This window comes from Tachysurus fulvidraco, chromosome 10 (genome assembly GCF_022655615.1).
Source record: "Tachysurus fulvidraco isolate hzauxx_2018 chromosome 10, HZAU_PFXX_2.0, whole genome shotgun sequence".
Taxonomy (NCBI): Eukaryota; Metazoa; Chordata; class Actinopteri; order Siluriformes; family Bagridae; genus Tachysurus; species Tachysurus fulvidraco.
This window is the reverse complement of record NC_062527.1, coordinates 1,975,013-2,001,300: the sequence shown is the minus strand read 5'-3', so window position 1 is coordinate 2,001,300 and position 26,288 is coordinate 1,975,013. Positions and strand designations below refer to the sequence as shown.

General features: G+C 42.9%; 2 protein-coding genes across 7 annotated transcripts in view; one reads left to right on the top strand and one right to left on the bottom strand.

The window, feature by feature from the left end:
• Positions 1–1,397: 1,397 nt before the first annotated feature.
• pus7 (pseudouridine synthase 7) lies at positions 1,398–15,568 on the bottom strand. Of its 5 annotated transcripts, none has more exons than XM_027140841.2 (18): positions 15,434–15,568; positions 15,028–15,149; positions 13,701–13,793; positions 13,280–13,594; positions 12,914–12,998; positions 11,743–11,856; positions 10,370–10,514; positions 8,556–8,667; positions 7,109–7,186; positions 6,861–6,989; positions 6,192–6,317; positions 5,998–6,059; positions 5,673–5,833; positions 4,903–5,029; positions 3,576–3,677; positions 3,294–3,423; positions 2,168–2,259; positions 1,398–1,822 (listed from the first exon to the last, which is right to left on the bottom strand). In XM_027140841.2, exons 2-18 carry the CDS (start codon positions 15,063–15,065, stop codon positions 1,686–1,688), a joined length of 2,046 nt encoding a protein of 681 aa, XP_026996642.2. In that variant the 5' UTR covers positions 15,066–15,149; positions 15,434–15,568; the 3' UTR covers positions 1,398–1,685. The 5 variants fall into 5 exon arrangements, with proteins under 5 accessions (XP_026996642.2, XP_026996643.2, XP_026996645.1 ...); XM_027140842.2 differs by having other exon boundaries at positions 13,280–13,591; XM_027140844.2 differs by lacking the exons at positions 15,028–15,149; positions 15,434–15,568 and adding an exon at positions 14,745–14,988 and having other exon boundaries at positions 13,280–13,591.
• A 133-nt stretch (positions 15,569–15,701) lies between these two features.
• Positions 15,702–26,288, top strand: part of srpk2 (SRSF protein kinase 2) — a 57,523-nt gene continuing 46,936 nt past the window's right edge. For both annotated transcript variants that reach the window (XM_047819307.1, XM_047819303.1), the window contains exons 1-2: positions 15,702–16,026; positions 16,509–16,575. In XM_047819307.1, coding sequence (XP_047675263.1) covers positions 16,011–16,026; positions 16,509–16,575 — 83 coding nt within the window. In that variant the 5' untranslated portion in view covers positions 15,702–16,010. The remainder of the gene's footprint in view (positions 16,027–16,508; positions 16,576–26,288) is intronic.

The following is a 26,288-nucleotide window of genomic DNA, read 5'->3' as shown; positions in this document are numbered from 1 at the left end:
AAACTTGAAAATGATGTAAACTGTGTAATAAACATACAGTAAATGATTCAAACGCTGTTTTGCCTTTTGATCAGAGTCACAGTAGCACCAGAGTACCACATTGTGTGCTATAAGAATAGTTTCTTGTTATTAATGAATATAATTAATATAATTTGCATGTTCTCCCCGTGCCTCAGGGGTTTCCTCCGGGTACTCTGGTTTCCTCCCCCGGTCCAAAGACATGCACTGTAGGTTGATTGGCATCTCTGGAAAAATTGTCCGTAGTGTGTGTGTGTGAGTGAATGAGAGTGTGTGTGTGTGAGTGAATGAGAGTGTGTGTGTGCCCTGTGATGGGTTGGCACTCCGTCCAGGGTGTATCCTGCCTCGATGCCCGATGACGCCTGAGATAGGCACAGGCTCCCCGTGACCCGAGAAGTTCGGCTAAGCGGTAGAAGATGAATGAATGTAATGTATTTGTTCCCATTTTCTAAAAACAACAGACACTTAAGGATGAACTGCACGGTCATGTATTTACATCTGATAGTTTTAATGAAATAGAGATACAGTTAATATACGGGGGGACGTCGTGGCCTAATGGTTAGAAAGTTTGACTAAGCCTAAGGTTGTGGGTTCGAGTCTCGGGCCGGCAATACCACGACTGAGAAGCCCTTGAGCAAGGCACCGAACCCCCCAACTGCTCCCCGGGCGCCGCAGCATAAGTGGCTGCCCACTGCTCCAGGTGTGTGTTCACTGCTGTGTGTGTGTGTGTGTTCACTGCTGTGTGTGTGTGTTCACTGCTGTGTGTGTGTGTTCACTGCTGTGTGTGTGTGTTCACTGCTGTGTGTGTGTGTGTGTGTTCACTGCTGTGTGTGTGTGTGTGTGTGTTCACTGCTGTGTGTGTGTGTGTGTGTGTTCACTGCTGTGTGTGTGTGTGTGTGTGTTCACTGCTGTGTGTGTGTGTGTGTGTTCACTGCTGTGTGTGTGTGTTCACTGCTGTGTGTGTGTGTTCACTGCTGTGTGTGTGTGTTCACTGCTGTGTGTGCACTTTGGATGGGTTAAACGCAGAGCACGAATTCTGAGTACGGGTCACCGCACTTAGCCGTACGTCACGTCACTGACTTTAAGAGCAGTGTACGTGTCTTATTGTGTTAAACGGAGTGATTATTTAGAGACTGCAGGAAACCTACAGGAAGCTTGAACCCGAGCGTCAAACCATCAAACCGTCTTATGAGCCTTAATAACGCTATATATAAGAGAACATGTATTTGTCCTGTGAACACATGGATATGTAGTAAATCTCTGTCTTTTAGGTTGTAAAAGTTTAGGATCGGTGTCCCTTTAAAGTTGGTAAAATCATGTTTGGGACTTATTTATATGAAGCTACTCCAAATGTAAACTGTTAAAACATTAAAACAAAATTCTCTGGTCAATTTATTATATTCACAAAATATCATTTTGCAAATACAAAAAAAAAAAAAAAAAAGACGGTATTTATTTATATCATCTGTATGACTTGAGCACAGTCTGATATCAGGGCAATGAAGCGCTATTAAACAGTAGGGTTTATAATCACTGTTTTCTAAGATCGGTAAAAAGTAAGGAATTAAATACTGAAACATTTCTGCTTATTTCTGACTGGAGTAATTAAAAACAAAAGCTTGGGGTTACGAAAGAAAAAAAAAAAAACTCCAGACAGATGAAGGTCCTTAGTTTAGCCACACGGTATTAAGCTGCGTCTGGTTCTTGATGCTGGTGTCCATTTTGAGAACTTCTCTGATCGCCATGGTAGCGTAGGTAGATGGGGGGAGGGAGAACTCCATCTTCAGTGCCTTGTATTTTCCATCTACGCCGTCAGCGTTGGGTTAGAGAGGCAGAAAGGACGAAAAGAACGAATATAGTCACAGGAGGATCACATATATACCACAGAGAACAGCAAATATTACATTCAAAACACGAGAGGTGCTGCTGCGTGGTTAATGATACGATCAGAACGGCCAACGGTGTAACAGTGGGTCAAAGGTCTGGTGTAACGTCCACTTAATAATATATTTATACAAGACCACATCTTTTGAATTCACGTCGACAGGAGTCTCGTTTCTGCATCACTGAAGCAAGAGGAGAAAAATGTCCGATGCTCCGGCCAAAGCGTCAGTGTAGCAACCTGTACGACCGTCATCTAGTTACTGACCTGTCAAATACACTGGGGCTGGTTTGTTCTCCAGTTTCTCTACATCCGTGTGGACCAGAGGAACTCTAGGGTCATCATAATGAATCAGCTCCCTGTCAAGGAAAGAGAGAGAGAGAGAAAGAGATGGAGAAAGAGAGAAAGAAAGAGAGAGAAAGAAAGATAGAGAGGGAGAAAGGGAGAGACAGAGAGAGAGAGAGAGAGAGAGAGAGAGAAAAAGAAAGAAAGAGAGTAAGAGAGAAAGAAAGAGAAGAGGGAGAGAGAGAGAAAGAAAGAAAGAGAGAGAAAAGAAAGAGAGAGTGGAGTTGTGAGATGTGAAAGAAAGGAAAGAGAAGGTGGAGAGAAAAAAAAAGAGGACGCGACGACGCCAGCAGACGGGAGAACGGAGGAAAAAGGAGAAAAAGAGAGAAGGGAAAGGAGAGAGGAAAGAATAAGAAGGAATGAGGAAGAGAAAGAGAGAGACAGAGAGAAACAAGAGAGAAAGAAAGATAAAGATAGAGAGGGAGAAAGGGAGAGAGAGAGAGAGAGAGAAAAAAAGAAAGAAAGAGAGAGTAAGAGAGAAAAAAAAGAAAGAAAGAGGGACAGAGAGAGAGAGAAAGAAAGAAAGAGAGAGTGAGTGAAAGAAAGAAAGAGAGGGAGAAAGAGAGAGACAGAGAGGGAGAAAGAGAGAGAGGGAGAAAGAGATAGAGAAAGAGAGAAAAAAGAAAGCAAGAGAGAAAGAGGAGAGAGAGAAAGTGAGTGAGAGGGAGAAAGAGAAGAGGGAGAGAGAGAGAGAAAGAAAGAGAGATAAAGTGAGTGAGAGAAAAAGAAAGAAAGAGAGGGAGAAAGAGAGAGACAGAGAGAAACAAGAGAGAAAGAAAGAGAGAAAGATAGATAAGGAGAAAGAGAAAGAGAGAGAAAAAAGAGAAAGAAAGAGAGAGCACGAGAGAGAAAGAGGAGAGAGAAATAAAGAGAAAGTGAGTGAGAGAGAAAGAGAGATAGAGGAAGAGAGACAGATAGAAGAGACAGATAGAGAGAGAGAGAGAGAGTAACTTGACTGAATATACTGCATCACAAACTCAGCTTATTCTGCTGTCCATAATTTCATGGCCTAATAAGAAAAACCCAGCTGAAGAGAAACTGCACTGACCAGCTGACATCTTTAGGACAGATGAGGATGCGACGATAAGCTCCAGCCAGTGAATAATCTCGTATTTTATGCCTCATCTTATCGATGTCCAGGTTATCGGCGGTCAGTATGTCTCTGTAGCCTTTCCCCACTGTAGCACAGGATGCACGTGAGCCGCCAGTTTGAAACAAAGTCATTTAACAAAAACAGATCTAAGCTTTCTACACGAACTGGAGAAAATCCAAAGCAAGACAATGTTGTAGAAAAGATCACAGAAGAAAACATGCAGGTGTTCTGACTGACCCGTGTGTGTGGGATAGATGACATCAAATCCAGGTAGCGGCATCACTATATCATGAATGGAGTGCTTCTCAGCTTCCTCTGCAGACAGGATGTGAGCAGTGCCTATAAAACAACACACCATCATCGTACACTAACCCATCTGTTCATACACTAACCCATCGGTTCATACACTAACCCATCGGTGCATACGCTAACCCATCGTCGTACACTAACCCATCGGTTCATACACTAACCCATCGTCGTACACTAACCCATCTGTTCATACACTAACCCATCTGTTCGTACACTAACCCATCGTCGTACACTAACCCATCTGTTCATACACTAACCCATCGTCCTACACTAACCCATCGGTTCATACGCTAACCCATCGGTGCATACGCTAACCCATCGTCGTACACTAACCCATCTGTTCATACACTAACCCATCGTCGTACACTAACCCATCTGTTCATACACTAACCCATCGTCCTACACTAACCCATCGGTGCATACACTGACCCATCTGTTCATACACTGACCCATCTGTTCATACACTGACCCATCTGTTCATACACTGACCCATCTTCCTACACTAACCCATCGGTTCATACACTAACCCATCGGTTCATACACTAACCCATCATCCTACACTAACCCATCATCCTACACTAACCCATCGGTTCATCCACTAACCCATCGGTTCATCCACTAACCCATCGGTGCATACACTAACCCATCGGTTCATACACTGACCCATCTTCCTACACTAACCCATCGGTTCATCCACTAACCCATCATCCTACACTAACCCATCGGTTCATCCACTAACCCATCGGTTCATACACTAACCCATCATCCTACACTAACCCATCGGTTCATACACTAACCCATCATCCTACACTAACCCATCGGTGCATACACTAACCCATCGGTTCATACACTAACCCATCATCCTACACTAACCCATCGGTTCATACACTAACCCATCATCCTACACTAACCCATCGGTTCATACACTAACCCATCATCCTACACTAACCCATCGGTTCATACACTAACCCATCATCCTACACTAACCCATCGGTTCATCCACTAACCCATCGGTTCATACACTAACCCATCATCCTACACTAACCCATCGGTTCATACACTAACCCATCATCCTACACTAACCCATCATCCTACACTAACCCATCATCCTACACCAACCCATCATCCTACACCAACCCATCATCCTACACCAACCCATCATCCTACACTAACCCATCATCCTACACCAACCCATCATCCTACACCAACCCATCATCCTACACCAACCCATCATCCTACACCAACCCATTAATACCTCCTTTGAGTATTAGATCTCCTTCCACAGCTTTAAGGCCGTAGGCCTCCACCCTCCTGCTGACCATGGTGTTCCACACAAAGCTCTGGTAGCTGTGGATGTACATGAGCCTGTTGTTGCGAGGGATCTGAGGGGAAAAAAGGACATTTACATTTACAGCATTTGTTTTCCAGTTTCTCTACATCCGTGTGGACCAGAGGAACTCTAGGGTCATCATAATGAATCAGCTCCCTGTCAAGGAAAGAGAGAGAGAGAGAGAGAGAGAGAGAGAGAGAGAGAGAGAGAGAGGTGTGACACAGAGAGAGAAAGTGAGTGTGTGTGTGTGTGTGAGAGAGAGAGAGAGACATGCTGAGAGAGAGAGAGAGAGATGTGTGAAACAGAGAGAGGGAGAGAGATTTTGTGTGAGAAAGATGATGTGTGAGACACAGAGAGAGAGAGAGAGAAAGAGAGATGTAGACAGGACAGAAGTAGACATGTACAATTAACTTAACTGTGTACGTGTTAATTATTACTAGTAACTTCTAGCCAGAGCCGACAAATCAGCACACGTGTGTACACACAATCCTTCATTTGGTATAATGTGTGTGCGTGTGTGTGTGTGCGCGCGTGTCTGTGTGTGCGTGCATGTGTGCGTGTGTGCGCGCATGTGTGTGCGTGTGTGTGTGCGCACGCGCATGTGTGTGTGCGTGCGTGCGTGCACATGTGTGTGCGTGCGTGCGTGTGTGTGTGTGTGCACATGTGTGTGTGCGCGTGTGTGTGTGTGCACTCACCAGTCCAAACGCCGTAATGATGTTCTTCTTGCCGTACTTCGACAGGCCTCTCAGCAGCTGTCCCTCTACACAGCGTTTCACAGGTAATTTCTTTAGCGCTGCTTCAGGATCCTGTGTCTGAGCCCATTCCTCTCTACACTTCACCAAATAGCTCTTCTCCGCTAATGACAGACAGTGTGTGTGTGTGTGTGTGTGTGTGTGTGAGAGAGAAAAGAGGAGAAACACAGAGAGATTCATTAATAATAAAATATAATTTCCAGATCTGATCTTCAGACTCTTTATACACGATCGGTGCTAGAGCTAGAATCTGGAGATGAGCGCTCACCCCCAGGCCGTGGCTTCAGGATCAGGTCCATCACTTCAGTCCAGTTGTTCTGCAGGATGGCTCTTGAAGTAAAGAAAAGTGTTTATAGAAATCAGACTGTCTCCCAAAACACCTACAATGTATGAATGCGTCATTAGACAGTGTGTAAGTATTCTTGTGTCCGTGCTTTTGTTTAAAATCAGGTGTGTTTTTACCTGCCAACCTGGTGTGTGGGTACGGCCGTGGTGCCAAAGCGCTGCATGCCGTAGTAGTTGATAAAGCCCGTGTCCCTGAGTGACGCCATGGCCTGTTCTACCTGTTCACCAGAGCCGGAGATGTTCCTACAAATGCAGAAAATATGAAGAGCCTTAATACTGCTCACAATAACGGTGTAATTGCAGTTTGTACGTCGGGGCCGTGCCTCGAGACCGAGACCAACGTTTTACAAGTGTACATGAACTCACTCACTCACTCATTTTGTACCACTTTACCCAAACTTCTCGGGTCACGGGGATCTCAGGTGTCAACTGGACGGAGTGCCAACCCATCACAGGGCACACACACACTCTCATTCACTCACTCACACACACACACACACATACACACTACGGACAATTTTCCAGAGATGCCAATCAACCTACCATGCATGTCTTTGGACCGGGGAAGGAAACCGGAGTACCCGGAGGAAACCCCCGAGGCACGGGGAGAACATGCAAACTCCACACACACAAGGCGGAGGTGGGAATCGAACCCCGACCCTGGAGGTGTGAGGCGAACGTGCTAAGCCACCGTGCCCCCCGTGTACATGAACTAAAAGTACTAAAATAAACAGAACCAAGTTCTTCACTACTCAGAAGTATATCCTTGGTGAAGTGTGCACTGACCTGAGTACCACTGTGAAATGGTTCCCCTGCAGCTCTCCTAGTTTCAGTGGGTGCTTCTTATAGCTGAAGTTTCCCAGTTTAAAGTTCATCAGGCACTTATTGAGGTGAGCCAACCGTTCCGCGCTGATCCTGAGAAGACGCGATAATAAACATTTTTAAGGACAAACAAAAGCAAAGCTCAAAATAACCAGCAGCTTTAGACAGCCAAGGACACGAGACAGGATAAAAACCCCAAAAAATCTACTCACTTTAACACAGCGATCTCTTGCACAGTGATGGCTCTCTTGTCTTTCGTGCCCATGTACGAGAAGACGTTGGGTCGAACCCTGAGGACACAGAGAGCACATTCTCAGATACAGTAACGCATCGTGATGTTCCGGCTGCACTGCGGAAAACTGCGGAGCTCCTGAACACGGACTCTGTGTACACTAGATGACTAAAACTAAAGTCTACCAACATCAGCTGAAACTCCACCAACCCACAACACAAAAGGTTTCTCTCGCTGCTGTCTGGGAAAATGTACAGGATCATCGGTTCCCCAGAGCTGTAGCTGCAAACACAAACTAGACCGAGGACAATTCTTAACCCGTCTGCGCCAAAACAATTCAATAGATAGATAGATAGATAGATAGATAAATAAATAAGGGAGGGGGGGCACGGTGGCTTAGTGGTTAGCACGTTCGTGTCACACCTCCAGGGTCGGGTGCTCGATTCCCGCCTCCGCCTTGTGTGTGTGGAGTTTGCATGTTCTCCCCGTGCCTCGGGGGTTTCCTCCGGGTACTCCGGTTTCCTCCCCCGGTACAAAGACATGCATGGTAGGTTGATTGACATCTCTGGAAAATTGTCCGTAGTGTGTGAGTGAATGAGAGTGTGTGTGTGTGCCCTGTGATGGGTTGGCACTCCGTCCAGGGTGTATCCTGCCTCGATGCCTGATGACGCCTGAGACAGGCACAGGCTGCCCGTGACCCGAGAAGTTCGGATAAGCGGTAGAAATGAATGAATGAATAAATAAATAAATAAATCGCTTAAAATCAATGTGCACTAAGACCGATATTAATAGAAAACATTTACGTGTATTTATTTCACGTGCTGAAAATCGCCAAACTATTAAAATACAGCAAAATTTAAAAGCTATATTACTTTTAAGACAAGACGTCGATTCGTGTATTTGAATTTTAACCTGATTTTCAACTAGTCCACATTGATGGAACAGTCATTCATTCACTCATTCCCTACCGCTTATCCGAACTTCTCGGGTCACGGGGAGCCTGTGCCTATCTCAGGCGTCATCGGGCATCGAGGCAGGATACACCCTGGACGGAGTGCCAACCCATCACAGGGCACACACACACTCTCATTCACTCACCCACACACACACACTACAGACAATTTTCCAGAGATGCCAATCAACCTACCATGCATGTCTTTGGACCGGGGGAGGAAACCGGAGTACCCGGAGGAAACCCCCGAGGCACGGGGAGAACATGCAAACTCCACACACACAAGGCGGAGGCGGGAAGAGCTACTGAACACACCGTATGCTTTCGCCCTTTATATTACAAATGATCGGTTTCATGCACAGATATTCCGTGACGAATAACACGATAGAAGAACCAACATGACGATACCATGAATGTTAAAAAAGCAAAAAAAAAAAAAAAAAGTGACTATTCATTTACAGAAGCAGAAACGCACCTGAGAAACTTGGAGAGAACGTTGATGGCATCCATGGTGTCTTTATTCTCCTTGTAAAGCACAAAATGGCAGAAGCTGCCACGGTTCTTAGGCCACGAGTGTTTTCTTGGAGCTAGCATGAAGAGAGAGACGACAAAAAAAAAAAAAAAAGAGAGGTGAGATGGTAAAACCCCAAATTAACAGCAAGGACATTTCATTTACTAGATAACTTCTAAAACTATTTAACTTACTAACTGTTTCCTTTGTAAACCTGGACAGCAAACTGAAATCCAACAACACAAACCCATGATTCCCTCAAACCGCTCTCATGGAGCTGAGTGGAGGAGAAGGTTCTTACCTGCAGCCGTTCGAACTTCTGTCCCAATAAAGAGGAGCATTAGGAGGATAAGAAAGTGTTACTGAGTGGAGAAAAACCCAGACACAGGGCATGATGTGCATGCAGGGAGGAGATGTTGTTCTAAAACACTTCTGTATGCCCGGATCCCGAGTCAAGACCACACGACCTTCCGTCTGGCTTTATTTACCAGGTCACTTAATCAAAAGGCTAACGGGACGCTATACGAGACCCACACGTAAAAAACAAACAAACAACAGAATGAAGAGAACCGTATAGTTAAGTATAGTAAAGCTCTAACGGCAGGTTCTCCACAGAACCTTCTGGATCGCCGTAAGGAGATCCCCAGGAGGTTTGTGTGTTGCTTCCCGGTCATATGAATCGACCCGGAGGGGAAAGAAAGCAGGAGTTTTTTTTATAGTGTAGCAGATGGTAACTCGCAAAAGGCACAAAACGTAAAAATACTCAACACCAGACGTCTCTTGTTTCACGTCAACATGCGAGCTTTAATCTTACGTGAACTAATAAGCGGAAAACACGTCGAGCCACAAAAATGAAAGAAAAAAAATGTTAATAATATCTCCACTTTAATAAAACAGACACACACACACACACACAATTTCCCTAAAACAAATGATTTTATTAATATCTTTAGAAGTTACTTTAACAAAAGCTGCTGTAGACTGTGAATAAATTTAGGTGTACAACTAAAGTCTTCATGCTTATTATTATTATTAATTGTGCTTGCCGGACAAAACTTCGCGTGTAACTTGTCCCGTAGCTTTTGTCCTAGACCCATGAATGAGGTGTCAGATCGACCGGCTCATTGAGGAGAGGTTTGCTATGACTTTTATAAGCGATCGGAATTCCGGGTACGGAAGCTCAAAGTGGCTTTTTTTCCCCCATAGACTTCCATTGTAAATTTTGGAGGTTTATAACTCGGCAAGTTTTCGAGCGATTTACACTGACCTCGACCGGCTCCTTTAGGACCTTACTCCGGACGAAGTTTTATTTCAGTAGCAACTTTTGTCTAAAAGTATTGGCACCCCACCGGTTATTCACGTGACGTCACGTGTAGCCCCGCCCCCAAAATAAGCGAAATCAAAAAGTTAGCACAACATGGACATGTCATATATCAAAACACTCGGCACGATGAGGGGAACTTGCCACGAGCAAGCACCATTCACATTTACTTCAGGAAATGTACATTCTAGTTATTTTTATTAGTGTGTTGATGTCTATTCAGTGAAAGTGAAACTTCGGCCGTGCCTTAACCGTGTGTCCATGCAGTGCACACAGAGCCTAATCTATTTTTTATTAAATGAAACATGCAAAGCTGAAAGATGGAGCCAGATCGTGGCATGACGGTGAGTTACACATGCAGAGAGGTGTCGGTTGTGTCACGTAGAGACGTAAACGTCGTTGCGATGATTAGAAAGAGAAAGTACGATGCATCGTCCGTTCAGAAAATGCTTGTTACCTGCTAGTGCTTTTTTCCCAGCTGCATGATACGCCACTATGAACCTCTTGCCCTCTCTTTCCTCAGTTTTGGTCTCCAGTCCTGGGTAAAGGGCTTTGATCGCTTTGTGAAGCAACGTACGTCTCTCCTTGGAATCTCCTTCCACCTGTGTGATGATGAAGGTTTTCTGATAAACTGCCGTTCCAGTTCAGCTCAACACAAAAGCCTGCACGTCTGTATAGTCATCTGTGGCCTGGGATTGGTTTAGTGATCAGATTAGTCTCCGTTGTTTGAAAGCCAATGTTGACATATAAAATCACCAAAACAAACACGCCCCTAACCCAAATGGGTCCCACCCCTGTATCGATAGCTCCGCCCACACGTACATACGTAACCCAGGCAACTGATGGAAAGAAACGTGTCTTTATCATAGCTGAAGGGAAGAACAATACGATTGTAGATAAACAAACAAGCAAAAATGCCACACAAGCATAATGATGTAAAGGACAAAGGCATATATTAGTTCTGTGTAACAAAGCAAAACCAACGTTACTCACCTATCGAGAAGGAAAAAAGCGCCTCGGCGTCTTAAGTAAAGTCGGCCACATATTCACAGGTGGGAGTTTCCCGAGTCAGTAACTCCTGAGCTAAACGCTGTTACTACACAAAACGCGGTTGTAGCTGCCTCTCTACATTACTACGATAGAAAAGAGGTGTTATTTGTGTAGTAACAGCGTTTAGCTCAGGAGTTATTGACTCGGGAAACTCCAACCTGTGAATATGTGGCCAACTTCCTGCTCCTTCAGTTCTCTCCAGCGCTGGAAAGCTGATCCTATATTAACACGTCCTACTTCTTGTCCTTATCGTAAGTCTTTCTTCGCTTTCTTTCTTTGTTTTTATCCTCCATGTCGATGTTAAAACCGCTTTCTGCTAACGTCACACACGCGCACCGAACGCTCTCTCCACCCATATCGACAAACCCCGCCCCTTTCTGCTCGTTAGTTTTGTTATCGTTTAGCTTGTCGTCCCGACTCGGTTTTCTGAAGCATTTCTCAAACGACGCAGACCGCACCTTTAAAGGAACGGCTTTTACCCTCGATGACTACAGTTCCTTGACACCGGAGACTCATTTAAAAAATGCTAAATAAATGAATCTTTACATAAATTCTCAGAAAGTTTTCCCTTTTCATTGCTCTAGAGTCTGATCTAATGAACTAACACTTTAGAAAAAAATAATTAAATAAATAAAATAGATGTGATTTTCCTTGTAGCCAAAGCTACTGTTATAGTGAGTAACCCTGTGGTATTAACCTGATTATTTCTGTAAACCAGTCCACACACAAACAGACCCATAAGCGAATAGTCTTATAAACTGCAGTAGTGTAAACCGTCACCTCGATAGCCACGTTTCCCTCTTTGTTTTTCAGTAGTTGCAGATCAGCAAGCTGTTGTTTTTGCTCTTCGGTCAGGTCCTGACATTCTACCGGCTCGATCTCTGCAGACACGTCCTATAACAGAGGGCAGACGAGACCGATGACTGACTGCTTTATAGACTGAAAAAAATACACACAATATATTTGCTGTAACCGAACGGGACAGAACATCTGAGCAAGATCGAGCGTGAGTGTTTGGACTAAACGGGTGATGAGACGGTTCTTGGTCGACTCTGAATACAGGGCTCTAGAGTTTTGAAGACAGGCAAGAGTGACATTTCCAACCCCCAAGCAAAAAAAAACAAAAAAAACAAAAGAAGGGGTATTAAAAAAGTTATTAAAAAAAAAAAAGTTTCGCCAGGATTACTGACAACATTCCATTTATTAATGTGTGTGTGTGTGTGTGTGTGTGTGTGAGAGATGACTGGTGGTGTTTATTGTAAGTGTTTGTTGCCTTTTTGGACCCCTTTATCATGTATTTATATTTACAGCATTCAGCAGACACCCTTATCCAGAGAGACTTACAACTGAGCAGTTGAGGGTTAAGGGACTTGCTCGAGGGGCCCAGCAGTGGCAGCTTGGTGGACCTAGGGTTCGAACCCATGACCTTCCGATCAGTAGCCGAACACCTTAACCACTGAGCTACCACATCCCACAATCATGTGTAATGTTGCTCCCATATAAAACAGTTCGGCACAAGCCCAGCCATTTTTAGGGACATGATTGAGGACAATGTCCCGTCCAGAGACGAACTGTTTCGTGTTGAGGTTTTGTTCAAACCGACCATCGAAAATACCCTCACTAATGTTTTTTTTCATTGGTTGTTGTGTTAAATCTTACCCAGATACAATAGTGCTATTTTCTGATTGGCTGTTGTGTAGCCTCTTGTTTTTGATTGGCTGATAAGTGTCAGGCTCGACTAAGAGCTCCAGAGGAGATGCGCTTGATTCCTGCCCGGTTCCATAGAGGCGGCGGTGCGGACCGATACGTTTTGTGCGCTGCGGCTTATTAAATATCTGATAAATAGTCAAAAAGTTTTTCTGCGTGAGAAATACGACGTGTGGCGGGAGAGCGTGAGGAAAGACCGACATGACGGACTGTCGCTGTGAATAAGCTTCTGATTCTGTCTCACCTCCGGTTCCACAGGTACAGAGAGGTCGTCTAGTCGCATGATCTTTCCCTCCTTGCTGATCTCGTGAACGACGAAATCAGAGTATCTAATAAGACAGAAAATAAAACCTGTTTATTCAAAATGTTCATTTATCACATTATTTCTATCGCCGTACTCGAACGTTGACATCGATGTCAGAACAATTTTACACTTCTAGGACTGCAAAAAAAAAAAAAAATCTACACCAATCAGACACACAAGAGATGACAACGTGTTTTGCCCGATCTAGCAAATAAAACCGTAAATACGTAAAGGACGTCAACGTCGCCGTCTCCGTACGACGAGACGAGGGACGCAAGAGAAACAGATGAACTGAAACAGACTGACCTCTCTTTCAAGATTCCAGAGAATCCGTTATGATCACTGACAAATTTATGGATTCCGACATCCACTTCACTGAGGCCATGTTTCATCATATCAGCGAAGCTCTCTCCTTCTCCACCTTCATCCTCCAAAGCCTCCTCTTCCTCCATCTCTTCTTTGTCTTCCTCTGCTGGTTCGGTGACGTGGCTGCCGTTAGCTTCATCCTGAAGTCTGGCTTTCTTAGCGGTATGTTCTGAAACCTCGTCAGGACAAACTCGCTTCTCCCCAACATGGATCAGAGATGCTGAAGCCTCCTCGTCCTCCATTGCCTCAAACATGCTGTGAGCAAGAAAGCAGGACGGGAAAAAAAAAAAGAATTTTCACAGAATGGTCTCAATGTGGGAGCAAGAAAAATAACTCACTAAACCATAACCATGTTACTCACCGGAAGAGGGAGAACTTTTGGAAAGCTGGAAAAATCTCGTGCTTGTGACTGGATTTTTGAAGACTTCTTGACAGACTAAAGAAAAAGCCCAATCTAGAAGAAGAAGGACACAGAGACACAATTCGGTGGTGCAAAAAAAAACAACAAATGGACATATTTAACACACACACACACTCAAACGTGCACACACTCTCAAAGCATACACACAGTAACACACAGTCTAACACTCTCAAACGCGCACACACTCAAACCCACTCTCAAACGCGCACACCCACTAACACACACACAAACGCGCACACACACTTTCTCTCACTCTCACACACATACACAGTAACACACACACACACACACATACACAGTAACACACAGTAACACACACACACTTTCTCTAACTCACACACATACACAGTAACACACACACACTTTCTCTCACTCTCACACACATACACAGTAACACACACACACACACATACACAGTAACACACAGTAACACACACACACTTTCTCTAACTCACACACATACACAGTAACACACACAGTAACACACACAGTAACACACACACTTTCTCTCACTCACACACATACACAGTAACACACACACTTTCTCTAACTCACACACTAACACAGTAACACACACAGTAACACCCACACTAACACACATACACAGTAACACACATACACACATACACAGTAACACACATACACAGTAACACACATACACAGTAACACACACACTTTCTCTCACTCTCACACATACACAGTAACACACACACTCTCTAACTCACACACTAACACACATACACACTAACACACACACTTTCTCTAACTCTCACACACATACACAGTAACAGACATACACAATAACACAAATACACAGTAACACACACTTTCTCTCACTCTCACACACATACACAGTAACACACACTTTCTCTCACACTAACACACATACACAGTAACACACAACACACTTTCTCTCACTCTAACACACACACACACACACACACACACACAGTGTAGAGAAGGAGCACAAATAAATCTCACAACCTTCTACTGCTCCTAACTACAGGATAATTAACCGGTATCACGGGGCATTAGACTGTACACCACATTACATTGTACACTATTACAGATGACTGACACTGAACACTACAGGAGCTGTAAGTGTGCACAGTTAGCATGTGTGCAGCTAGTTTAGTGTTCAGGACCCGAGCAGGACGTGTGTTTAGGTCACAGAGACAAACCTAACACGCCTTGTGTATTATTACACCACTAACGTTCACGTGTTTAACGTCTCAAATATCGGACTCGATCACAATCACGTGCTCACCTGCAAGCTACTGATGACCTCAGTGTGTTTACCAGCATGTGTTAGTGTCCGCTCTGCTCCGGAAGTGTTTACTCTCATAAGCTCCGCCTCCAGACGTTTTATATACAAGGCCTTTAATAGTCCTGCACGTTATTAAAAATAAATAACATAAAAAAAAATAAAAAAAAAACATTTAATATTAGACATTTACTTTTCATCGCACAGGTCAAGAAGATTTAAATGTTTGTACATGCGGAAAAATGCACTTTATATTTGAACCACTAGCAGCTTTTGGAGCCATTTGGTTTTTGTTTTTTTTGCTAAATATTTCCACCAGCATCAATTAAAACCTCCTCAAACACCACCAGCTATAATAAGTTTAAGGACTGAAGACTGTAGTTAATAGTGTGTATATTGTGATCTTTACCTTTATACACCTTGTCCAGGTGGTGGCGCTGTGGCACTACAAATGTCATTCAAATCACAGCTCAACATTGTGTAAATTCACCAGAAGGATGAAGAAAAACATTCTGTCTTTATTACACACCACATTCAGCTCCTATGATGATTAAAAAACAAAACATCTCTGCTTAAGTAGAGACACTGATAATGCTGGGAATTCCGACTCTATTGAAGTGGATCAGAACAATCGGTTCGGCTCACTATCAGGAACCGACTCTTTCGACTTGCAACGTTTAGCTGACATAACATTTATTTTTCTGCGCTTATACGATGCATTGACATACTTAAAATATTGAGCGAATATTGATACCTTTTATGTAAAGAAATCTAAGTATTAGTTAAGTCACAGAAAGACCTTTTGGTTTTGCCTTGTGTTTCCGTTTTAATTCAAAGACCCGATTCGTTCACAAAAGAGTCGATTCGTTCTAGAACGTCACATCGCGAGTGCACGCGCCTACTGGTCGGTCGCGTCGGGGAGCGCGCATCCTCCTTCGGCGAGACTCGGGAGAGACGCGCGCCGTCGGCGAGACTCGGGGGACATCATGAGCTCCAGGAAAGGTAGAAAAATCCTGTTTATTTTATCAATCAGAACAAACCATCTATTAACCCCGGTACAGCTTCGTATAAGCTTCTTGTTGGACCAGTGTGTGTATATGTGTGTGTGTCTGTATTATGTGTGTGTATGTATATGTATGTCTGTGTGTATATGTATATGTGTGTATATGTGTGTGTATGTGTGTATATGAATGTGTGTGTATATGTATATGTGTGTGTGTATATGTGTGTGTGTGTGTATGTGTGTATATGTGTGTGTATATATGTGTGTGTGTGTGTGTATATGAATGTGTGTGTATATGTATATGTGTGTGTATGTATGTGTGTATATATGTGTGTGTGTATATGTGTGTATATGTATGTATGTGTGTATGTGCTTTGGGTTGGAAGACAGTATCTTCTGTCCTTCTGTCCTCACCCGCTCCTCCTCTGGTCCTGTCTTCATTCTCTCCTTTTCTCATCCTCCCCTGTTCCCTCTCCTACAGTGATGGCCATCCAGGCTCGAAAAAGGAGGCCAAAGGGGAAGAAAGACAAGACAGCAAACCATCGAAGGTGAGTAATAAAAGGGGCGGCGACGTGTGTGTTGTGTGTGTGTGACAGACTGATGTACGGACCCTAAACATCACAGGGTTATTAATGTGGACTGGGTCGGTCCTCGGTATGTGGACCCTTAGTGTGTCATGTAACACACACACACACACACACTCTCACACACGTACACAAACTCACTCACTCACTCTCTTATACACACATACCTACACACACATACATACATACACACACACACACACACACAAGTGTTCAGCTCTACATCTTAGTATTCTTAGTAGCAACTCTACATCTTAGTATTAGCGAGTCAGAAGTTGCTTATGGCAACGGAGACCGTTTGTGGGTCATGTTTGTGTTTACATCTCTGTATTATCTACCTGTCTAACTGAAAGGAAAGGTTTGTGACTCAACGGCTACAAACAATGCCTTTTTTATACGAGCGGTTGCTCTAGAGACCAGTAGTAGCAGCTTGGTGTCCCTGGGATATGAACTCATAACCTCCAGGGCAGCAGCCACACATCTTTACCTGTTCCTACAGTACATTTTACGTCTGTGTGTGGCGCTGCACCACAGTGTGTGTGTGTGTGTGTGTGTGTGTGTATGTGAGTGAGTGTGTGAGTGTGTGTGTGAGTGAGTGAATGAGTGAGTGTGTGTGTGTGTGTGTGTGTGAGAGTCCTGGGAGGACACCAAGGTGACACAGTTGTATAAAAACAAAAGGTATTGTTGTGCAACAAATAAATGCTGTCTCCATGTTGCTATAAACTGATCTTTATGGAGAATGACGTCAGCTGGCAGCTCTTAAGCGAATGTGCTGGATAAAAAAAATGACAGACAGACATGACCACACACCTGACCTGTGATGTAATAAATAAGAAGTCACTGACCTCTGTGTAGAATGCAGGTCTTCTCTTAGGGTTATTTGTTAGCATCTGCAGTATCTTGCTAGCATTTGTGTTACAGTACAAACCCCCGTAAATGCAGGATTCACACCAGCTGAGCAACAAGGCCACCGTTCATTTCCTGTGTGATGTCTGCACACAGATGCAGGGTGTTGGAGACAGCAACAAGCGACATGACAACGGCGAATCGTTGAAGTTGAAATGTTCTCGACTTTATGCTAATTACTATGATGCATTAAAAAAATTCTTGGACTAATTGCATGCCACGGGTTGTCCAGGTTCTCCTCCGAATCGTCTATGTTTAGCCTCATTTAACTGTATCTTACAGTTTAATCTATTTAAAAAATAGATTTTTTTTTTCCTGACAGTTTGAAAAGTGTTCATATGAATCCTTGGTTAATAGCAAAATAAAACAAATCACACATTCATGCTAAAAAACATCTGTAGTAGGTGTGGTGAAGAGGGAGAGGGAGAGAGGGAGAGGGAGGGGGAGAGAGGGAGGGGGGGGAGAGAAAGAGAGAGGAAGAGAGAGAGGAAGAGAGAGGAAGAGAGAGAGGAAGAGAGAGGAAGAGAAAGGGAGGGAGAGAGAGAAAGAAAAGAAGAGAGAGAGGGAGAGGAAGAGAGAGGGGAGAGATAGAGAAAGGACGAGAGAGAGAGAGAAAGAAAGGAAGAGAGAGAGAATGAATGTGTTCATTTATTTGTTTGAGAGAATTCACACGCACTAGGAAGTCGTGGCCTAATGGTTAGAGAGTTTGACTCCTAAACCTAACGTTCTGGGTTCGAGTCTCGGGTCGGCAATACCACGACCGAGGTGGATCTTTGGTATATTGTTATAGAGATTTAAAAAAGTAATAAGGTGTTTTTGGGTAATATTGAACTGTTTTCTTTATTAATGTGCTATAATATAATCATGGGCGTAAATTTCATGTAACAGTAGGGGGGTAAATATAAAGTTTGTCATGAGCAATTTTTGAATGGGGGACACACATAATACAGTCTAATTGTTCTTGTATAGACACTGTATGTCCTCACAGTGAAAAACTTTGCTTTGATCATTATTACTGTAGCATGGAGACATTATGGTTATTTTCAAAGTTTTTCTCCACGGCTTTGGCGTGTTAGTTACAGTGCACTATGTAACAAGCTATTGTAAACAAGCTATTGTAAACAAGCTATTGTAAACAAGCCATTGTAAACAAGCCATTGTAAACAAGCCATTGTAAACAAACTAACGTTAACAAGCTATTGTAAACAAGCTAACGTAAACAAGCTAACGTTAACAAGCTATTGTAAACAAGCTATTGTAAACAAACTAACGTTAACAAACTAACTTAACAAGCTATTGTAAACAAACTAACGTTAACAAGCTATTGTTAACAAGCTATTGTAAACAAACTAACGTTAACAAGCTATTGTAAACAAGCTATTGTAAACAAGCTATTGTAAACAAACTAACGTAAACAAGCTATTGTAAACAAGCTAACGTAAACAAGCTATTGTAAACAAACTAACGTTAACAAGCTATTGTAAACAAGCTAACGTAAACAAGCTATTGTAAACAAGCTAACGTTAACAAGCTATTGTAAACAAACTAACGTTAACAAGCTAACTTAACAAGCTATTGTAAACAAACTAACGTTAACAAGCTATTGTTAACAAGCTAACGTGAACTAGATAAGTCAGATTTTAATCGCTAATATAGCAGATTCTTGGAAAATTACGTCGGTAATCAGCATTTTTGCCGCAACTAATTTATGAATGAATCTGCATCGACTACATTAAAGAGAATCTCTTTATTTAAAGTGACTAAAATCCCCGACTTAATGGAGTTGAACGTTAATTGAGCCGCAGCCACACACCTGACTCGTGTGTGTAGAGTAGGTGAGATGTACTGGGAAAGGAGGCAGTGGGTCAAACCACTGTGAGGAAGGGGAGGGGGGAACTGTGGGTCAAACCACTGTGACGAAGGGGGGGGGGACTCAACTGTTTCTAAATGCATGTTGCGTTGTTTTTTTTTCTTACACAATTATTTAGGTTTACATACATATATTTTTCACAGTAGAGAGTGCGATATTTTTCAAACAAAAATTTTGGGGGGGACTATCCTCGGTTGGGGTGGTGGTGGTGGTGTTGGTGTGGGCTTGAGAGACATGTCCCCTCTGTCCTCCCTGGGATTTACGCCCATGAATATAATGTGCCATGTGTAATTGTGTTTGCTTTCTAACATACAGTATATTGTTTATACCTTTTGACTTTTGCTAGTGGAGGAAAAAACGTCATTTCAGACCCTGACATTAAGGCTACAGAAGATCCAGGTGTTTCGGGACGGTCGAGTAACCATATTGGAAAAATAGTATTAAATTCCTGCTTTTGCTTGAATCTAAATTGTAATCTTGACATTTGTTGTCTTTGCTTTGGAATCCTGCTCAAATTGATGGATGGTTTTATGAATTAAAAAAGGCTTCAAAGGAATGAAGCTGTTAAAAATGTAAAGCTTTCGTAAATGAAACTGATGGATGATAAAAATGTTTAAAGGGCTCATATGCGATAGCTGTATTGTGAGATTAATCACACACACGCACACACAAACACACACACATACGCACACACACACACACAGTGTTCAGTCAGATGAATCACAGGGTCACAGGCTTCAGATGTCTCGAGTGCTAAGGCTTTAGGTGTGAATTACGTGGTTGAAAAGCACTTCAGCCGTTTCAAGGCGCCTTGGTAAATTGTGAATAACACAGTGAATATATATATGTATATGTACAAGGCTCTCAAGTTTTGAAGACAGGCAAACATGACTGGTGTTTATTGTAAGTGTTTGTTGCCTTTTTGGACCCCTTTATCATTTGTAATGTTGCTCCCATATAAAACAGTTCAGCACAAGCCCAGACATGTTTAGGGTCATGATCGAGGACAATGTCCCATCCAGAGACAAGCTGTTTCGTGTTGAGGTTTTGTTCAAACCGACCATCGAAAATGCTCTCGCTAATGTTTTTTTTTTTTCATTGTTGTTGCGTAAAATCTTACCCAGATACAATAGTGCTATTTTCTGATTGGCTGTTGTGTAGCCTCTTTTTTGTAATTGGCAGATAAGCTGTGGCTAATTAAATATATGATAAATAGTCAAAAAGTTTTTCTGCATGAGAAATACGATGTGTGGCGGGAGAGCGGGAGAAAAGACCGACTGTCACTCTCAATGTGTGACACTTGACAGCCCTGTATGTATGTGTATATATATACATATCTCATTGACTGCACAAGGAAATATCCTTGATGCTTTGATCGCCCATCTATTATGTACACGTATGCACGTGTCCATCGTTAAGCAGTTCTCCCTATTAATGATATAAATATAACTCCATTCTAGATATTGTGGTTCCTTCAATCCTACAGCCACAACAAAGCATCGGAAAAAGAACAGAGAAACATTTCGGTTTCCTAAATCACACAAACACACATGCAAAAAACATCTGTAGTAGGTGTGGTGAAATGAGAGAGAGTGAGAGAGGAAGCGAAAAAGCGAGAGAGTGAGAGATAGAGAAAGTGAGAGAGAATGAGGATGAGAGAGAGAGTGAGAGGGAGAGAGAGAGAGGAAAAGAGGGAGCGAGAGAGGATGAGAGAGAGAGAGAATGAGAGAGTGGGAAAGAGGGAGAGAGGGAGGGAGAGAGGGTGAGGGAGAGAGGGTGAGGAAGAGAGGGAGGGAGAGAGGAAGAGAGGGAGGGAGAGGAAGAGAGGGAGTGAGAGAGGGTGAGAGAGAGAGGAGAGAGGGAGAAAGAGGGAGAGAGAGAGAGGAAGAGAGAAAGTGAGCGAGAGAGAGAGAGGAAGAAAGGGAGGGAGGAGGAGAGAGGAGAAAGGGAGAAAGCGAGAGAGAGAGACGGAGAGAGGATGGGAGATGGGAGGTGTATTTATAGCTGAGGAAAAGACAGAAGACACACAGCTAAATCACCTGAGACTAAATGCTTACAGATGTATGCAGTGATGATCAGATGTCAGCTTTAGTAAATTAGTAAATCCAAGAAACTCCCATTGGGTGTTGGTTCCTCTTTGATATACAAGAGGTGCAGAATGTAAGAGCTGACATGTGACAGCACTGACATGTGACAGCACTGACAGTGTGTGACAGCACTGACATGTGACAGCACTGACATGTGACAGCACTGACATGTGACAGCACTGACAGTGTGTGACAGCACTGACATGTGACAGCACTGACATGTGACAGCACTGACATGTGACAGCACTGACATGTGACAGCACTGACATGTGACAGTACTGACATGTGACAGCACTGACATGTGACAGCACTGACATGGGACAGCACTGACATGGGACAGCACTGACATGCGACAGCACTGACAGTGTATGACACCACAGTAGGTCTGTAGTCTTTGCTATTTTGTTCATTCACACATCATTGCTAGTCAAAGAGAATCATGTGAGAGCCACTGTGAAGCTCTGCTCTGGCTGCACACAAGGGTCTTGATGTTCAGATGACTTTTATTTTTGTGTGTGTGTATGTGTATGTGTGTGTGTGTGTGTGTGTGTGAGAGTGTGTGTGTGTGTGTGTGTGTGTGTGTGTGTGTGTGTGTGTGTGTGTGAGTGAGAGAGAGAGAGAGAGTGTGTGTGTGAGAGAGAGAGTGTGTGAGTGTGTATGTATGTGTGTGAGAGTGTGTATGTATGTGTGTGAGAGAGAGTGTGTAAGTGTGTGTATGTGTGTGAGTGTGTGTGTGTGTGTATGTACTGTATGTGTGTGTGCAGCGTTAAGAACAGGGTTATTGAAAGGACCAAAGGCAACAGATGTCGTCTTTTCAGTGGATAATCCAATGATTTTAGCACAATGATGTAACACATCTCTATAGGCCTACATTCTGATCTTTTTTAGTCATGCTGAGCCGACATGCTGCTCTCCTCAGGGCAAAAGAAAAACTGAACACAGCATTGCTCCATCTTCCAATGTTGTAACTCGGTGCTCACTTCTAGCTAAATCGCTTTTTTTGCTCCTTCACCCTGTTTCCATTCTCACTGGTTACAACTGCAATAAAAAGATGATATGGACTACACATTTTTGACCATTCCTGATTATAGGAATTTTAATCACCAAGTAAGGGGCATGAAAGACATCAGGACGATGGATCTTACCGCAGGAGTCTCACTGTACAGTACGTAGAGTACTAGTTGTACGGGGAGGTTCTACTAATACAGTAGTTTATCAGGAGATTAAAAGATATTCTCTCTAATCTGGATTAACTAGAAGAATAATTCCAGAATCCTTGACCTATAGCAGCGATAAAGACCCTGCTAGCACGTAAAAGCTAGAATCATAACTTGATAACCCTTAATATCCCATGTTCGGTATTTAGAAGGAGAATTTCGAAGGAGAAACGATATGCTAGCAAATTGTGTCTGGAATGTGTGGGAAAAGATCATTACACAAATATTTGCCCAGAACTCCTGCAGCCTTGGGACCAATTCCACCTGCAAGCCTTTGTGAATGTGATAAATAGAGGACTTATTTTTAACAATGTATTGTCACCCAAATGAGGATGAGGTTCCCTATCGAGTCTGGTTCCTCTCGAAGTTTCATCCTTTTCCGTATAAGGGAGTTTTTCCTCACCACGGTCACCTCACCTCAAATCTAAGTCTAATATTAAAGGTGAGGTCTCCGATTTTTAAGAAATGCTTCAGAAAAATGAGTCGGGACGACAAACTAAACAAAAAAACAAAACAGACGTGTAGCTGATGAGCAGAAAGGGGCGGGGCTTGTCGATATGGGCGGAGAGAGTGTTCGGTGCGCGTGTGTGACGTTAGCAGAAAGCGGTTTTAACATCGACATGGAGGATAAAAACAAAGAAAGAAAGAGAAGAAAGACTTACGATAAGGACAAGAAGTAGGACGTGTTAATATAGGATCAGCTTTCCAGCGCTGGAGAGAACTGAAGGAGCAGGAAGTTGGCCACATATTCACAGGTCGGAGTTTCCCCGAGTCAATAACTCCTGAGCTAAACGCTGTTACTACACAAATAACACCTCTTTTCTATCGTAGTAATGTAGAGAGGCAGCTACAACCGCGTTTTGTGTAGAAACAGCGTTTAGCTCAGGAGTTATCGACTCGGGAAACTCCGACCTGTGAATATGTGGCCGACTTTACTTAAGACGCCGAGGCGCTTTTTTCCTTCTCGATAGGTGAGTAACGTTGGTTTTGCTTTGTTACACAGAACTAATATATGCCTTTGTCCTTTACATGATTATGCTTGTGTGGCATTTTTGCTTGTTTGTTTATCTACAATCGTATTGTTCTTCCCTTCAGCTATGATAAAGACACGTTTCTTTCCATTAGTTGCCTGGGTTACGTATGTATGTGTGGGCGGAGCTATCGATACAGGGGTGGGACCCGTTTGGGTTAGGGGCGTGTTTGTTTTGGTAATTTTATATGTCGACTGTTTCAAAGCTTTCAAAAATCGGAGACCGCACCTTTAATCTTGATGTTTTTGTACTACGTTAATCTTTATATTAACTTTTTGTTTTTATGTTTATGTTCTGTAAAGCTGCTTTGAGACGATTGTCCGTTGTTAAAAGCGCTATACAAATAAATTTAAATTTAAATTTGAATCCTTGAGGGTTCTAGTCCTGACTCGTACGTCGTTGGCACCATTGAGAGACGATTGTAATGTTGATATTCATTTGAAACATGTTTGATTTTTTATTTTTTTTTTGGATAATGTCTTTGGACATCGTGTAGATTGAGCAGTGTAACGTGCATCGAGTGCCCCGTTAACACGGTTCATCTATCTGTGATTTTGCTATTATTATCATCCTGGCATGGTTGCCTAGCAACCATATTTACATATGTAAATTTATGTAGGCTACGAGACACTGACTTCTTTTGTGACTTTCAATCCAAAGTCAAAATTTCAAAGAAAAAAACGCAATGGTGATGGATGTGGAACTATCGAACTTCGACATTCCATTACAATAAACAGTTTAAAAGCACATTATTATCCAGCAGTTACTTCCATTCACTAATTTAATTGGATGAGCTACTAAAATTAATGATTATATTTATTATAACCGTGCTGGGACGCTTCACTGTGTGTATCACTCCGCCTGTCATGTAAAACTGTCTGACTGACACCATTACTACAGTAGCGTTAGTGACGGAACCAGTGGACGTGTGTGTGTGTGTGTGTGTGTATACGTATAAATACAGTACACACAGTATATAATCGGTCATTTTTGGTATATCAGTATCTACTTTGCCCCTAAGCACGTTCATTGTGTGTTTTTCCGCCGATGAACATCTGCTTGCTTTGTTATTCCTACTTGTTTCTTCTCTCCAGTGCGTCTGAACACGATAATAATATCCACAGCCTATGGGTTTTAATAAAAGAAAGAAAAACGTTTACAGAGTGTCCAGAGTCAATTTCAAGCGTAATCACTTTAGATTATTTATAGTATCTCGCAGAACACGTGGACACAAACGTTCACATTGTTTAGCTCTGTAATGGTGCGTGTCTATTAGAGAGCGATTGCTCACTGCTGCCCTCTATGAGAAATCACTGGAACTGAAAATATTGAAGAACCACAAAGACAACATTCTTCTCTCTCTCTCTCTCTCTCTCTCTCTCTCTCTCTCTCTCTCTCTCTCTCTCTCTCTCTCTCTCTCTCTCTCACATGTTCTGTTCTGCTTGGAGAAGATCCTGAAACAACATTGGCCTACAGCCTCTGTTCCACATTGTGTTGGAGAGAGAGCAGGCTGTGTGTGCTGTAGTCACAGTGAGCCTCGTGACCAACGCTGTCCTTTAACAGGCACAGAAATCACCACACACACACACACACACACACACACACACACACACACATTTTCTCTTTTGATCTTAATGGTGTGAGAATAAGGCTCAAAGATGCTAACTTTAAGAATCAACGCAATACTAGATTGAAAGCGTATGCGTAGATCACGCCGGCGAGGTCCGACTCATCGCGCAGCTGTTGTTATATAACCCTACAGAATGACTTTCCAGGAGTTTTGTGCTAATTAGTACTCATTAGAGTCGATTTATAGGTCCGAGATGCAAGGCATGAAGTAGAGGGTAAAAGTCTGACAGATTTTAGATCGATTCATTTATCACTCTGATAATCGCACATCATGTAAAGGATAAACTAAGTAAGCCACCCGGTATTAGTGTGGAGTTTGTGGGCACATGTTTCCCCCTCATCTTAAATATCTTTTTTTAGGGCATTTACAGGTTAACCAGGAACTGGTCAACACCAGGGGTATCATCTCCGCCTCATACTATAGGCCTCAAGGCAACATGTACATTCCCGGTACCACATACAGTACAGGTCATGACAAGCAGATGAGAGATTATTAATGTTCACTTATTCTATCAGAGCTGAATGTTGAAATCTTTTGACTGACAGTTGACAAAACTATAGCTGAGATTATTTAGTGTTATAAATATATATATAAAAAAAAACACTACACATGGTGTGTCCACTCATTTTGGCAAACCGACCTGAAGCAAAACATCAGTAGTTAATCCTGCCAATTACTACTGTTAAGCTAGTTAGATATCTTGTCTCTGTTCAGCTATAATGAATATGCACAGACGTAACGTTCCTGAACGTTGTTGCGTCGCTAGACACGCCCACAGTCAATGTCACTCATGTAGCAGGAAGTCGCCAACTCATGGTATGACCCATGGCTTTGCTGCTATAACAGCCTCAACTCTTTTATGTAAGGCTTTCCACTAGATCTGAAATGTGGCTGTGGGAATTTGTACTCATTCGTTAGGAAGCGAAAAAGTGGGCG